This window comes from Ahaetulla prasina, chromosome 1 (assembly GCF_028640845.1).
Source record: "Ahaetulla prasina isolate Xishuangbanna chromosome 1, ASM2864084v1, whole genome shotgun sequence".
NCBI classification, from domain to species: domain Eukaryota; kingdom Metazoa; phylum Chordata; class Lepidosauria; order Squamata; family Colubridae; genus Ahaetulla; species Ahaetulla prasina.
In genome coordinates this window covers 62314244-62330833 of record NC_080539.1, presented here as the reverse complement: position 1 = coordinate 62330833, position 16590 = coordinate 62314244, and the positions used below count along the sequence as shown (strand labels likewise).

At 38.4% G+C, this 16590-nt stretch overlaps 1 protein-coding gene across 1 annotated transcript in view; it reads right to left on the bottom strand.

Moving 5' to 3' along the window:
* FBXO28 (F-box protein 28) overlaps nucleotides 1-5273 on the bottom strand; it is a 33909-nt gene extending 28636 nt beyond the window's left edge. The window contains exon 1 of the mRNA XM_058165503.1: nucleotides 5013-5273. Coding sequence (XP_058021486.1) covers nucleotides 5013-5231 — 219 coding nt within the window. The 5' untranslated portion in view covers nucleotides 5232-5273. The remainder of the gene's footprint in view (nucleotides 1-5012) is intronic.
* Nucleotides 5274-16590: the final 11317 nt, after the last annotated feature.

Sequence of the window (16590 nt, the reverse complement as noted above, 5' to 3'; positions counted from 1 at the left end):
CTTTCCATTACATATATTTATCTTTTTATTTTAGCTTTTCACAAACAGTCTTCCTCCTGACCTCCCATCTTCCTTTCTTGTATGTCTAAACTGATAATACTGTAATTTCAAAGAAAAATTTGCTTTTCTTAGGTTTTTTATAATATCTAATGTATTATTTTTGTTCCTTCAAGTCAGTTTTTACACTATTGGCATATGCCAGACAAATCCTTGCAATTTCCTTGGCAAGATTTTTCAGAAGTGGTTTGCCACTGTTTCTTTCCTAGGGCTGAGAGTGAGTGAATGACCCAAGGTCACCCACAGCTGGCTTTATGTCTAAACTAGTACTAGAACTCAACAGTCTCCTAGTTTCTGCCTGATATCTTAACTACTATATTAAACTGGTTCTACAATGGCTTTATTAATTTCAGGTTGATAATCCAACATGTAGATAAAGACTGCATGGCACATGTTGCTGCCACCACCTTGAGATAAACCTTTCAAAATCATCTATATGTTGAGACTCTAGAAAGAGTGTAGAGAAGAGCAACAAAGAGGATTAGGGAGAGAACTAGAGGTTAATGCATACAATGAACAGTTGTAGGGACTGGGTGGCATGTCTTGTCTAATGAAGGGAAGCACTAGGGGTGACATGATAGCAGTCTTCCAATATTTGATGGGCTGCCAAAGAGAAGAGGGGGTCAACCTATTTTCTAAAGAGCCTCAGGACAGGACAAGAAGTAACAGATGGATCTTTGCCAATATCATTTTTGTATCCTGTCAATTTTAAATTTATTTCAAAACAACTTCATTTTGTTATATCCTCTTCTATTTTTTCTTTTAAGCCCGTTTTTATTATGACAGACAATTTAAAGAGTAAGTTCTAGGTACATTGTTGTCAAATATTGCTAAATTCTTCCAGAGTTAAAATATATTTCTCCATTCTCTATTAATGGGAATTATCTTTTAATTATAATCTTTATTTCTGGCTGCCTCTAGTAACCAGCCTTCAAAGTCTCCTCTTACCCAGAACTTTTTCCCAGGAAGAGATTTCTTAAACCTACATTCAATATATTTTAATAAGATTTTAAAGAAATTACTGGAAATATTCTTATAACTTTTTCAAAGACTTGTTTCCAGTCAATCTGGCTCTCTAGTCCATTTAAATTTTTTACAAAACCACCCTTTTGTAACTTATTTCCAAGTTTAAAAAGAGGTTGAAGTTTAAATTTTAATTTTAAAAAGGAGTTTAAGTTTAAATGTTAAACTTACCTAAATCTCCTTTCACTGCATGTTGGAGGAAAGTCACCCAGTATAATAAAAATTGACATTCTTAATGTCAAAAAAGCAAATTATAAGCTACTTCCAATAAAAATGTTTAAGAAGGGAAGTGAGCAAACTCACTGTCTTTTTGAAAGGCTCCAAACCATGGCTTAGGCATTGTTTTCCCTCCCAACTCCCAGAGCTCTAAAATCTGTTGGAGATCGCTAATTTATAGGACTATCTGTAAGGACACCCAAGTGATTCCAAGTCTCTTTCCTTCATCCAGAGAAGAATTTGGGAAGCTGCTTCCTCCAATGGTTCCACTTTCCACCATGATTATTGCCTATGTTAACAGTGAAGCTGGGGATTGCTTCCCCAGAAATGGGATATTTTGTCTTTCAATATTATTCTATCTGGTTTGAGTAATGAAACATTGGCAAGAAAACAACTAAGGTCAGAGAGCACCAAGGACCCTCTTTTCAATATTTAGCAGTCCATGTTACTTGGAGAATTAAAAGAAATACATGGACACCAATTTAAGGCAACCAATCTCTCCTAGACATTTGGTTAGATTAAAGAATCACATATAATTATCAAGAACTACTTTATTCCAGCTTACTTTTGGAAAGATATATCAGGGATTTAAAATTAACTTTAGAAAGAAAAGGTTGTTATAACTTATTATCTGTTATATGTGTCAGTGGAGCCCAGCAAAAACTGTTAAAAAGTAAAACAAAAGACTGCAATTAACAAAGCATGTTAAAAATACACTCCCCTCATTATGCTAAGGCTTGAGCAAATATTATTTGCTGGGGAAAAAAAGTGACTGGTGCTATGGTTTATAAACTATAGAGGTATATTATTAGAAGTCTGGAAAATATTTATAAAATTGGTTAATTAATTGCATAGTAAACTAGATTTCTCTTTTTTTAGTTGCATGACTACTTGCTACAGTCCATGACTGCCAAGTGTTCTTCAAACACCATTCAGCTACAGTATATAGTTTTAATATAGTTTTCATTTAAGCAGTGTATCGACAGTTAAATTTAAAAAAGTTATACTCGAGCAAATGTTAGAAGGGGTAAAATAAATTTTTGAGAGGATCTAAAAAATATTTCTTTTCTTAAGGAGACAGATAAAAATTTACCTTTATGCAATATATGTTTTAAAGTTTGATAGAAGATAGGATTCCACAATAATTTATCTCTGTATCTTCTAGCCAAGGTATTAGCCAGGTTCAGGTATATCACTAAACTATGATTTTAATCATGCTTTGGCTACATTGTAATAGCTGTTTGTACACTATATATTAAACCATAAATCATGATTTATAAACCAAAGAATCAGTTCAGAGATTATCTTAGCCAAAACCAAGCAAACCATAGTAAGGCTTAGTGCAAATTATAGTTCCAGCCAATCAAATTATGGTCTACTCTGAAAATGTATTTCACATGTTGTATGTCTTGTACTGCATTAATTTATCATGCTAAATTATTACTGTGTGTTATGTACTTTCTCTTCCAGATACTGAAGTTGGAAAAAAACTAACCCAGAATTTTCATGCAAATTGCTAGGTACAATGAAAATAGGTTGAGTGTGTTTGGTTGCTTAGCTACATCTGTTTGATGTCTGCAATACATAAATACTTACTTTGGCAAATCAAAAGGATTGACTTGTTCTTTTACAATCACCTAGAGACCCAATTTAACTTCCTTATAATGCTTTCACAGTATACACAGCTTAATTTTAAGTATCATAATGATCAATGGAACACAATACTTTGAGTTTTTTCAAAGCAAGGATCAAGCTACATCAATTCTAATAACATCAAGTCTGCAATCCTAAAGTTAATTACCTGAAAGGAAACCCCAATAAATAAACTTGTTTCTGAGAGAAAAATTCATAAGACTGGGCTGCAATAAGTCTGGATTTCAGTACTGATCAGAGGGATGCAGCACAAAAGCAATACTGCACATTTTCTTTTATAAACCATTGTTCTAACCAGGAGACATTTTGTGAGGTTCCTAAGATATCTAAACATGTGTCTATTTTTAAAGAGCTGCAGTCTGCTTGATGCAGAGGTAAGAGACAATGAAAACTGCAAGGTGGAAACGGAGTGTATAATTGGATAAATTTTCTCAGCTCCAACACTGGTTAACTCCTTATTCTTCTGAGAACATGCCATACTGTTCTCACAAAACAGACAAAATTCTATCATTAATAATAAATTGTCACAAAATACTGAACAGCCTTGGCAGCAAAACCAAGAATAATTTATTTTTAAAACTCAACTACATCTTACATACATTTCCAGGTAAAGCAACCGTACTCTCAGATAAGTCAGCACAGATCTGTCTGCATATTTGACTTTTAACATTATACATAGGATCAGACAGTTGGTCCTTTAGTTGTAAGAACAAAACTATATTCTCCACAGTAATATCAAGAAAAACTGTTTGGTACTTTCTGCATGTGTTGGTGCATAAAAAGATAAGGCAACTATCTGTAGAGTCTTTCCCATATAGAGCCTGCAAGTTTTAGACAATAACCTCCATTAGTCCCAGCCATATTCTATAGGATGATGGAGGTTGCAGCCCCATATGTATTGAAAGTTATGACCATCCTAAACTAGTAATCAGATTCAGTTTTTTTCCAGAAAATATTTACCGGAAGAGCAAACTATAATCATTTTCAGCAGTACTATTTTCTACTATCTGTTGCCCTGAGTTATTTATAAAAATAATAAATATAAAAAATAATAAAGGTGGGATATAACTAAATAATGATAAAGCCCTATATAATATACCTTGTAATAAAACTGTATGAAGTACAGTAATTTAACAAGAGTTTTATGTACACATGATTATTAGATTATGTTCCCACTTAATTATATTCAAACACCTTTTATTTTATCTTAATTCTTGTTCTCCTGCCAAAATACTTAAAAGATACAACAAAGACACTTCTAGTTTTCTACACATTTCTCTCCCTTTTCATTAATCCCATACATTTTCTGCATCTGGACTAATGGGAGTTCAGAATATGGGTCTTTATCATGTTTCTAATGGTTGTAAAGCATACGCTTATTACTTAAAAAGTATTAATATCATTCTTCTATAGGCCCCAATATTCAGTGTAATTTACCCATACGTGTCCTGCAGATAGCCAAGAAAATGAATTCTGCATGAGGAAATCTAATCCGGGCAGAGAGAAGCAGTTGTGGAAACTGCTATGTAGTAAAGACCTAAGGAGCATTTTAAAGCAAGTCCAAAGGTAAGAAGTGGATGGAGAAGAGGATGGATGCCAGAGCTACGGGAACCCAAATAAGATGGAGAACCCGAGGGGTTCCTTTCAGTCATAAAGGGATCCCCATCATGGGATCCTCAAACCAGGGATCCCTTCTCCTAAAAAGTAAAGTAGACCTTTTCATTCCAAGCAATGCTTCAAGGAAAGAGGCCCTAGAGGTCATTCATTCCGACTCCCAACTTCGGCCACACTGGCCTTCCCCCCCCCCCTTGTATTGACCCCCGGGGCATTTCCAATTAAAACAAAAACAGCCAAGAAGCTAATCTTGGAGTTTAGGGGGAAAGGAAGATCTACGCTTCGATTCGTTGTGCCTAAGAGGAAATACTTGGCGACCCGCAATTGGGGTCGGGAAGGTGGGAGACAGAAAGCCCCCCCCATGGGTCCCCAAATCCCCACCCAGCCAAGACCGAGCGCCTCCTCTTCGCGAGGCCCCCCTTCGATCCCACCGCAACTCAGCCTCTCACCAAGCGGAGCTGGCTGGTCTCGTCGTAGGAAAGGAAGCCGAGGATGCTCTCGATGGCCACAATGGGCAGCCCCACCAGCGTGTTGCTCTGCGGGAGTTGCTCCAGGGACGGGGCTTCCCCCCGGGGCTGTGGCAGTGGAGGTGGGGAGAGCCGCGCCGAATCCATGGCGCCTCCTTCCCCTTCCGACAGGAGCCGCTCAGCCGCTACAACTGCCGCCATCTTGGGGCCTATTCCCTTCCTCGGCTCCGGGAGGGGGCACTTCCTGTGGCAACGTTACCGCCTCCTTCTTCGGCGACACAGTTAAAGAGACAGGAGGGCCCCGCACATCTCCTGCAGCTTCTGAGGCGAATTGTTCGTACGGTCTTTCGAATTCCGCAGTCTCAGGTTTAGGCTGCTGGCTAGAGATTTCTCTGTAAGCCCCTTCCAGATTCCCTTTCGGCTACTACGGTAGTGGTTGTCGAAGTATTCAAACTTGCAGGAATACGCCAGCACAATTTCTCTTCTCTTTTGTTCACTTGCCGACTGGCAAAGTGATGCCACCGATGGAGAGCTTTGGAGAAGAAGTCAGCCGAATTGGGCAGGACGACCCACAAAATGCAATGCAACTCGGGTTTTAAAAGATGTGACCCCCTGACGTAAAGAACTTACTACAGTAACATCAGGGAAGCCTAATTCTCTAGGTTTGGAATGAATTCCTTTTACGGTTACCGAGAGTTAGACCTTGCAAGCCCTATACAGATTCCCATATGTATGAGGGCGAATGAGCACCAGAAATGTCAGGCAGTAATGGACCAGTTCAGTTCAAGTTGGGGAAAAAAAAAACACCTCTTCACCGATGCCTTCCCGTTCTGTGAATAATCTTTTGCTTGGTTGTCACTAAGCGGTCTTCAACTTTTCTGGTTGAACTGGTTTGCAAGTCGAATTACAAGATTTTGCAAGCAGAATACCCTAGGTATGTCATAGTTCCTCGGAAACTATGTGTGATACACACTCGTGAATGACTGCATTCTTTGGATATATAGTCACTGTGTGGCTAATTACAGTACTGTATCACTTAGACAAGTGGATGCATAGCTCTGCCTGTAAAAGTAAAACGTGCTATTAAAATGCCAGAAAGATAAAATCAATATGAAAAAGAATTAATTTTTACCTATTAATTAGAGCTAGTTTACAGGGTTGGTAAGCCCTAATACATTAAAGGTGTCTATACATTCTCTCATTGTTCTATTGACTTGGCAGAAGGCACTTTATGGGAATTTAATACAACTCCTTACATTTGGGTTGGATTTACACATCATACAAAGCCATAGTGAATTTGTTTGATTTTATTTAATGCGGGTGAAACAAATCTTATTTTAAATCATGTTTATGGCATAGTGCAATGACAATCTAATCAGTAGCGGCTTGTTTAGTAAACTAATGTTATTAAACTGGTTTATATTATAAGCCTAATTTTTGAGGAAACTCAGAGTAAATTCAAATATCCTGCTCACCAATACTGGCTTGTCCAGATGAATCCTTTTTCTGACATGGCAGTTCTGTCAAATACTTATTCTTTTCTGACCTTGTATCCATAATTATTCTTCCCTTTAATTTCAGGTAAAATAGGTGTTTATTCCATTCTTCCCTCTCTGAATATATGTCGGAAACTCAGATGGGTTACAATGAGAAGGATAAACTGTAGCTTACTTGGTGAAGTATCAACAAGAACAATGGTAATGTTGGTTTACAAGTGTTACTAATTTACATTTGCATTTATGGTAGAAATACTCACCAATAAATGAAAAACAACAGGGAATCTCTGTATGCTTCAATTTCAAAAGCAAGTATCACTTTAAATTAGTTACATAAAATTTATTTTATTTATTATAAATTTTATATTACTGCCTTTTTGCACATGGTGACTCAAGGCGAGTTACAGAGGTATAAAACATCATATAAAAAATAAAACTAATAAAAGAAAATAATAAAATAATAAAGTAATATAATAGCCCCCCACCTCTCACCCTGGTGGTAACACATCACACCAACCATTTAATAGGCTCCATCCTGTTCTGGGTTTCCCAAGCCTGCTGGCAGAACCAGGTTTTCAGCACTTTCCAGAAGAGTGTTAGAATGGGGGCCATTCTAATTTCTGGAGGAATGATGTTCCAGAGAGAGGGAGCCACCACAGAGAAGGCCCTTCTTCTGGGTCCCACCAGATATCTCCCTTGGGGATGGAACCCACAACATTCCTTGCCTCTTCACTCTAGTGAGTCAGGTAGATGTGACTGGCAAGAGACAGTCCCTCAGATAACCTGGTCCCAAGCCATGAACAGTTTTAAAGATGGCAACCAGGACTTTGAATTGTACCCAGAAGCAAATTGGCAGCCAATGCAGCTCCCGCAGGAGAGGTAAGAGGTTAGTACATTAGTGAGAGTGTATAGTTCGTTTTTTAGGTGTTGTTCATCAGCTAAGCATTTTGTTCTGGAGATGAGTGTCTTGGCTACGGAGTTGATCTGTGCTGGGTGGTGGTGTAAGAGTGCGTGCAGATAGCGGTTTGTGTGTGTTTTCTTCTGGTAGATGGTGTGTCCTAGGGAGCCATTGGGTTTCCTCACCAACGTACTAACATCCAATGGATTCCAAAGAAATAAAATTACCAAGCTAATCCAAAAAGAACCCCCCACTAAAATCCAAGACAGAGAACAAGAAAAGAGCACAGCCGTCCTCCCATATATAAAAGGCACCACAGACAGAATCAGCAAGATCCTCCACAAACACAACATCAAGACAACATTCTGCACAAACCAAAAAATATCCACCATCCTAAGAAATCCCAAAGACAAAATTAAGTTAGAAAATCAAGGAGTATATGAAATCCCATGCACCGCCTGCCCCACCACATACATCGGACAAACCAACAGAAGAATAAGTGCATGCATTGAAGAACACAAGAACTCAGTCAAAAAAGAGGAACCAACTTCTTCCCTGGTCCAACACCTTAAAGCCACAGGACACGATATTGACTTTAAAAAGACCAGAACTATCGCCAAAACTGAACACTTTAACAACAGAATAATCAGAGAAGCCATCGAGATAGAAAAACACCCACACAGCATGAACAAACGAGATGATACCTCCTGCCTACTAGCCATTTGGAAACCCGCCCTTATTGACAAACGACTCCCTAACACGAGGAATGACACCAGACCCACACTCACGAGTTCCACACAGGATGTCACCACCACACATCCACCCAGAAAGCAGACCCAAACCCACACTGATCATGAAGCACGACCAAGGACCAGAAGCCAGACCGCAGCTGCAACATTAGCCATTTCAAACCCTTCCAATCCATACATGCAGCAGACAGACACCCACTATGAAGATGTAGCACGACCACGAACATGAAGCCAAACAACAGCAATGCAGCTCACCAGCTCAAATCCCCCTGCAACACAGACTAATCTGAGCACAACCAAGCCCCCACCCAAACAGGACACACCCCCATCCAATCAGAGCACAAAACCCCCCCATCCAATCAGAGCACAGCCAAGCTCCCACCCAATCAGTTCAAACCCCCACTAGCAGTTAAAAAGGAAGAAACAGCTGCAGTCACACATTGCTCCCAGAAGCACGAAGCTGAAGCCTGACGATGACGAATGAGACTTCGTCGAAACGTCACCAAGGCACTTCCAATTTTACGCGGGAGAAAACCCGAATAACCAAAGACCTACATACAAACACCCGCGAAAACCTCAGAAAACAAATATATATATATTTATATATATAATTATATATATATATAATATATAATTATATATATAATAATATATATATAATTCTAAATATGTGACATTGTTTAGTATATATCAGGCAGAAGTTGAAAGGAACCAGATTTTAAAATCAGCAAAGTGCAATAATGACAACATAATAATGCACACACAATAATAATTACATAAGCAGCCATTACATAGTTGCATCACAATAGCTGATGCAAGCATGAAAATTATACTTGCATCGCCTATTTTATTTGATGAAGTCAAATGCATGGGTGGCATTTGCAATTCTGTTGTTGTCTAGGATCTAAATGCTAACATGTTTGTGAATCCAATTGCTTATCATTACTTCTTAGTATCTGGAAATAAGTTGTTATCTGTAACTGGTTGATCCCAAAAAATTAAACAGTACTAGTAGTTGGATAGGAGACTACTAGCAAATACCCCAGCTGTAGTTGTTTTTTTAAAAAAAGAAACTTATTTTTATTATTTCAATTTAAATAGCTGCCTTGGAATATGAGTCAGGGCAGCATAATCAGTAAATAACCCACAGTTGAGACCAACACAATGAACATTGGGGGGAAAAACTAAGGATATAAAGTAATTAAAATAATTCCTGGGATATTAAATTTTATTCCATTCTATTCCACACAATTCAGATCTGCTGTATCTGACTTATATAGTCTCTTTAGGCTAACAAAGGACAAAAGCCTCAGTAAAGTGACTTTCAGTATTCTTTACAATTTTCTTCAATAGGGACAGACAACAGCTGTACCTGGATAATACAGCTACAATTATGATTCCCCACAATGCTCTGAGACAGTGTTTCTCAAGTTGGGCAGCTTAAGTGTGACTGAACTTCAACTTCTAGAATTCCTCAGCCACACATCTTCAAGCTGCCATGGTTGAGAAACACGGATCTAAGGCATTGTGGGAAATTTTACGTAAGGGCTGGACATAGAACCTGGCATTGCTTGAAGCAGTAGATTAATAGGACATCCCTGAGAACTTTCCAGAAATACTAGGCGCTGATCCCTGTCTCAAACTTTTATCTGCTAAGGCAGCCCTGGGGTAATTTGTGGTTTTGACACATCTGCAGTTTAAAATAATTATTGGAGTTACCATTATGGTAATAATTGTAATTAGACCCTTTTAAACCACATGAAAGATGTGTAGGGCGTCACACAAGAAAAATCATGGTATGCAAGAAAAAATCTGGGTGGAAGAAGAACAAAGGATATCTAAGGGTCAAAGATTCATAAATGGGTCTCTTGAGTCTTTATTGGTTCTTGCTATGGGTACATTTTTCCTGGACCCTTGTAATCAGCCCCAAAGAAAGTTATAATTAATTCAACTGCAAGTATTTCGTAAATTAATTGGCTAATTCTATTTAAATTGAAGGTCATCACTGTCAGAGAGGTATCTGAGAAATCACTGTAGCTATAGTAATGAATGCAAATCTTTTACTGCATCTATGATTTTCAGCCTTTTTAAAAATTCTTTCCTTCAGCTCCTAGCTTGCTCAACCCCGTGATAATTGAATGTTTAGATTTTCATGCAAATTCTGAGGATGATCAATTAAATCATAGAATGACTTCAGGCAAGCTTTAGCCTAGTAAGCTCTCTTTCTGATATAAGCAGGGATTATATATATATTTTTCCAAATGAGATCTGATATCACCAATAACTGAGCAGATTTTCTTTATTTTTCCTTCCCAGCATATTGATTCGCCTTTTTAAACCCTAAATGACTTATAAGGAAGATATCTCAAGGATGTTATTAGTCTCTCTGGATTTACATAAGCTTCAGAAGCATACTGTAAGCTCCCAGTACCTGAAGTGCATATGGGGTGCATCTTTTTGAGGGCTATCAGGCTGAAAAATGCAGATACTTTATTATGTTTTCAAAGTCATAATTGAATAGCAGGACACAAATATTTTAAAATACTACTATTATAAAACATTAAAGAGAAGCAAAACATCACTATGAGATGTGTTCATCTTAGTCCAGGCTACTTTAGAAGTGCACTCTAAATATTTCTAAAACCCATTAGGAGACAATCTATGTGATTGTATGAAGACAATGTGGATTGTGTGGATGGATAAAATCAGAAAGAATGTAAAAAAAATGATGAAGTATGATAATGCATACTTCATTAAAAAAACATGGAGTTTTTCACATACCATACTAAACCAAACTTATAGCTTGATGCAGTGGTGTGTTCTAAGTGGTGTTACCACCGGTTCACTTCGCACACATGCTTCGCGCATGATTGGCACACACATGCTCGCTTTACTCGCATGCATGCCAAACTTGCGCTTCACGCAAATGCATTGACTGGTTGAATAGTTGAGACATTGCAATCGGCTCTGCCGCGCCTTTCAGTTAGACTAAAAACAGAGGAATAAAGGTAGGTATAGTGCAGGGGCGGGCAGAAGGACCCAGATAACTGTCGGAGCGAACCTATTTGCTGTCACTGCAACCTCTCCACTACTGGCTCTCCCGAACCGGGGAGAACAGGTAGCAACCCACAACTGGCTTGATGAAATAAAGGACAAGTATAAAAAGTGGAAAAAGGGGCAAATAACTAAGGCAGAATATCAGCAAATAGCCCGAGCCTGTAAAGATGTGAGGAAAGCTAAGGCTCACAATGAACAAAGGCTAGCGCCAAAAGTAAAAAATAACAAGAAAAGCTTCTTCCAACATTTATTTATTTTATTTTATTTATTTTATTTTGTCACAACAATATATGTAGGTATCATACAAAAAGATTATACAGTAAATAAACACATATATGGGTAAATATAAGGAGGTATAAGCATATATATAGGAAGAAGAAAAGAAAAACAATAGAAACGGTAAGCACGTTTGTGCGCTTATGCACGCCCCTTATGGTCCTCTTAGGAATGGAGTGAGGTCAATAGTAGAAAGTTTTTGGATAAAACTTTTAGGATTATGGGAACATGTTAAAAACAAGAAAAAAGTCAAGGAAACAATTGGCCCATTGCTGGGAGAAAGTGGCAAGAAGGTGACAAGCAAGAGGGAGAAAGCAGATGTACTTAACTCATTTTTTGCATCTGTCTTTACACAAAAGGAAAAAATCCAACCTATCAAAAACAGCACCACAAAAAACAGATTAGGAACACAAGTTAAAATAGGGAAAAAAATAGTAAGTGAACACCTGTCTACCCTAGACGAGTTCAAATCATCAGGACCGGATGGATTACACCCCAAGGTTCTGAAGGAACTGGCAGACGAGATCTCAGAACCACTGAACTATATCTTTCAAAGATCCTGGAGCACAGGGGAGCTGCCAGAGGACTGGAAAAGAGCTGATGTAGTTCCCATCTTCAAAAAAGGAAAAAAACAGATCCAGGAAACTACAGACCTATCAGCCTGACCTCAATATCAGGGAAGATTCTGGAAAAGATAATCAAACAACGAATCACCGAACACCTAGAAGCAAACAAAGTAATAACCAAAAGCAAACATGGGTTTGTCAAAAACAGATCATGCCAGACTAATCTCATTGCATTCTTTGACAAAGTGACAAAATTAGTGGACCAGAGGAATGCTGTCGATATAATTTACTTGGACTTCAGTAAAGCATTTGATAAAGTAGACCATAACCTACTACTAGATAAAGTAGAAAAATGTGGGTTAGACAGCACCACCAGCAGATGGATTCATAACTGGTTGACCAACCGGACTCAACGTATAGTTCTCAATGGAACTACATCCACATGGAGGAAAATATGCAGTGGAGTACCCCAAGGCTCTGTTTTAGGCCCAGTACTCTTCAACATCTTCATCAATGACTTGGACGAGGGGATAGATGGGGAACTCATCAAATTTGCAGATGACACCAAGCTGGCAGGAATAGCCAACACTCCAGAAGATAGGCTCAAGATACAAAAGGATCTTGACAGACTTGAACATTGGTGCTATCTAACTGTGAGAGGGATCTTGAAGTCCTAGTGGACAACCATTTAGATATGAGTCAGCAATGTGCAGCAGCTGCCAAAATAGCCAACACAGTTCTGGGCTGCATAAACAGAGGGATAGAATCAAGATCACGTGAAGTGTTAATACCACTTTATAATGCCTTGGTAAGGCCACACTTGGAATATTGCATTCAGTTTTGGTTGCCACGATGTAAAAAAGATGTTGAGACTCTAGAAAGAGTGCAGAGAAGAGCAACAAAGATGATTAGGGGACTGGAGGCTAAAACATATGAAGAACGGTTGCAGGAACTGGGTATGTCTAGTTTAATGAAAAGAAGGACTAGGGGAGACATGATAGCAGTGTTCCAATATTTCAGGGGTTGCCACAAAGAAGAGGGAGTCAAACTATTCTCCAAAGCACCTGAGGGTAGAACAAGAAGTAATGTGTGGAAACTAATCAAGGAGAGAAGCAACTTAGAACTAAGGAGAAATTTCCTGACAGAACAATTAATAAGTGGAACGACTTGCCAGCAGAAGTTGTGAATGCTCCAACACTGGAAATTTTTAAGAAAACGTTGGATAACCATTTGTCTGAAATGGTGTAGGGTTTCCTGCCTGGGCAGGGGGTTGGACTAGAAGACCTCCAAGGTCCCTTCCAACTCTGTTATTATGAGATTATGAGATATGAGAATATGTAAATGGAGTGTATGTGGCCACCCATCTGAGAAAGGTAGTGAAAAATGACAATTAATGTATTGTAATTTAGTTCATTTGGATATTTTGGATGCCTTCATGGAATTCTAAAATGGAGTAGGAAGGGGAAATAAAACATGTTCATAAGCATTATATAGCACAGCATATATCCCCCTTTCTTTTTCTTTTTTACTCTTCTGGATTAGACTATTGTTGAAGATGGGTTTGAATGGTCATAGCTGGAATTTTAAGGCAGGAGTATCAGTTAGAAATGTTAGTTAATAGGACATCCTGTTCATGGATCGTAAAGAAACTAATAAAACAAAGCCCAAATATCTGTGATTTTAGTTGTGGTTTTTCTGTGTTGGATTTATGTATTGCTAGTAGTATGATCTGATTAAGTGCCAAGTTTCACAATATCTGTTGTGGCACGATCTTTAATGGATATGGTACCACTTCCCCATTCAAGAGTGGAACACAATCTAGCGACTTCCTGCACTCACAGCTCCTGCTTTAAAAGCCGATAGCAGCTATGGCCAAGAAGGTCTTTGCATAACTTTATCTAGTGTGCCACTTGTGGCCATTCCTAACTGAGAAGTTCCTAATTGGGAGGCTCTTCAGTCATTCATGCCTTGATGATCTTGATTACTGTAATGTGTTCCACATGGGATTGTCCTTGAAGACTCAAAGAAAGTTCAACTGGTTCAGATTGTGGCAACATGAACAGTGAATCTAGTACAGCTATGCAATACCACTCCTCTGAGAGCTGCACTGATTGCCAGTTTGCTTCCAATTATGATTCAAGATGCTGGTCACTATGTATAAAGCCCCACATGGCATAGGATCCAGCTGCTTGTAGGAATGCCTGTTTCCCTCAGTACCTGCCACCACTTTGATTTGACATGGTTGGCACGCTCTGTGCTCCTTCAATTAAACAATATTATCTGCCAGGAGCTCAAAAGCACACACCTCTGTTGCAGGAGTGGAATGAAGTCCACCCAAGATCTAGGTAGCCTACATCCTAAAGGCATTTTGGAAGATTTAGCTGTTTGCCCAGGCCTTTGGCTAGGATGGGTGTAGTTTCCCTCCAAGGAGCAGGTGTTTGTTGCTGCCATTCTTTGCTGGTTCTTTATAGCTATAACAAATATATAGCTTTGTAATTTTTATAGCTTTTTGTGAACTGTCCAGAGATGTTGGGAGTTGAGTGGTATACACATTGAATTATTATGGTTGGTCAGCCAGATGTTTAGACTGGAGTTGGCATTTTTATCAACCAATCGAATCTTTCCCAAAGATCTCAGATAGAATATGTTAATGTTTCATGGGGTTAAAGGTATTGTCACAGGATGTAACCTGTTCTGAGTAAACTGCCTTTTGCAATTGATTAATGGTGATGTTGTCAATCCCAATGATGTTCAAATGGTGCTCTAGCTGTTTCAGGATTGCACCCAAGGCACCTATTGCTATCGGTACTACTTTTGGTTTACTTTTTTTTATTTCTTTTTGTCACAACAGTATACACAAACAATTGTCATAGATAAAACAACATATCTTGAAGAATATATATATATATATGTATGTCTGTATGTAAAAAAATATATGCATCAACTATATTAATTTGATATAATGAAGGGAACAATAGGACAGGAACGGTAGGCACTTTTGTGCTCTTATGCACACCCCTTATAGTCCTCTTAGGAATGGGGTGAGGTCAATAGTAGACAGTTTTTGGTTGAAGATTTTGGGATTTTGAGTAGAGACTATGGAGTCAGGTAATGAGTTCCAAGCATTAACAACTCTGTTACAGAAGTCATATTTTCTGCAATCAAGTTTGAAGCGGTTGACATTTAGCTTGAATCTATTTTTTTGTTTTTGTAATATTGCGATTGAAGCTGAAGTAGTCTTTTATAGGAAGGATATTGCAATAGATGATTTTGTGTGTTAAACACAGGTCATGTCGAAGTCGACGGAGTTGTAAGTTTTCTAATCCCAGGATTTCAAGTCTGTTGGTATAAGGTATTTTGTTGTTTTCGGAGGAGTGAAGAACTCTTCTCGTAAAATATTTCTGGACTCGTTCTATTGTATTTATGTCAGAGATGTGGTATGGGTTCCAGACGGATGAGCTGTATTCAAGAATAGATCTGGCAAATGTTTGTATGCTCTAGTTAGTAGTGTAGAGTTTTAGAAAAGAAGCTGCATAAAATTAGGTTTACAACTCTTAGGGCCTTTTTTGCTATGTAGTTGCACTTTGTACTTTGCCACAGTCATTCTTTGTACTTTGCCACAGTCATTCTATTTCTATTTGCAGGTCTTGATATTTTGTTATCTTTTCCAGTTCTTTCTCTTCTCTTCTACTGTCTCCAAGTTCTATCATGTTTAGTATCCAAACTTTTGTGTGTGTCTTATCGACTATTCCATGCTTTACATAACAGTTATTGTTTACATTCACCACTGTATTAGAAGCTTAATTAAAAGATAATCTGAGCAACAATGTACAAATAACCAGCGTAAAAGGAACATACAGGTAATTGTTTCCAATCAGTCCATCCAATCTCTTACATTGTTGCTCTGTGTTACAAGCCAGTTTCTAGATTTAATATTAGGAGGATATGATCTATTATCTGATAATGGAGCTGATCTGATCTAAAGCAAAAACATGGATTTATTCACAGGGCAACCCATAGCTATATCTACACAAATTCACCATGGTTATCAGCCCAATTGCAGCCAATTAACTCAATTTTCTGAATTTGCATAATACAAAGTCATCAAGTATAAGCACAAGAATTAGATTTGAACTGAATCCAGCTGTTATGGTTCATGAAAAAAAAAGTAAATAAATCATGAGTTTGGAGTGGAGCAATGGTGGTGCCTTCTTTATCACTGCACCAACCACCTCTACCTAAAGCCTTCAGCTTCTTCAGGGTTCCATTCCAACCGGCATAGCCAGATTTTAAGATGCTTCCTGAAAGCCAGAAGAGAGGGGGTAGAGTTCATCTCCAGAAGCAAGATGTTTCAAGAATGGATGCCATGGCAGAAAATGCTTCTCTCCTGGATCCCAGCAGTCAAAATTTCTTGATTGATGAGATGCAGTAGGCCCCTTCTGCCAGCGCAAGTGTGGTGGAGTGGTCCTACTGGGGAAAGATGGATTACTCAGGTATATTGAACCCATGCCATAAAGG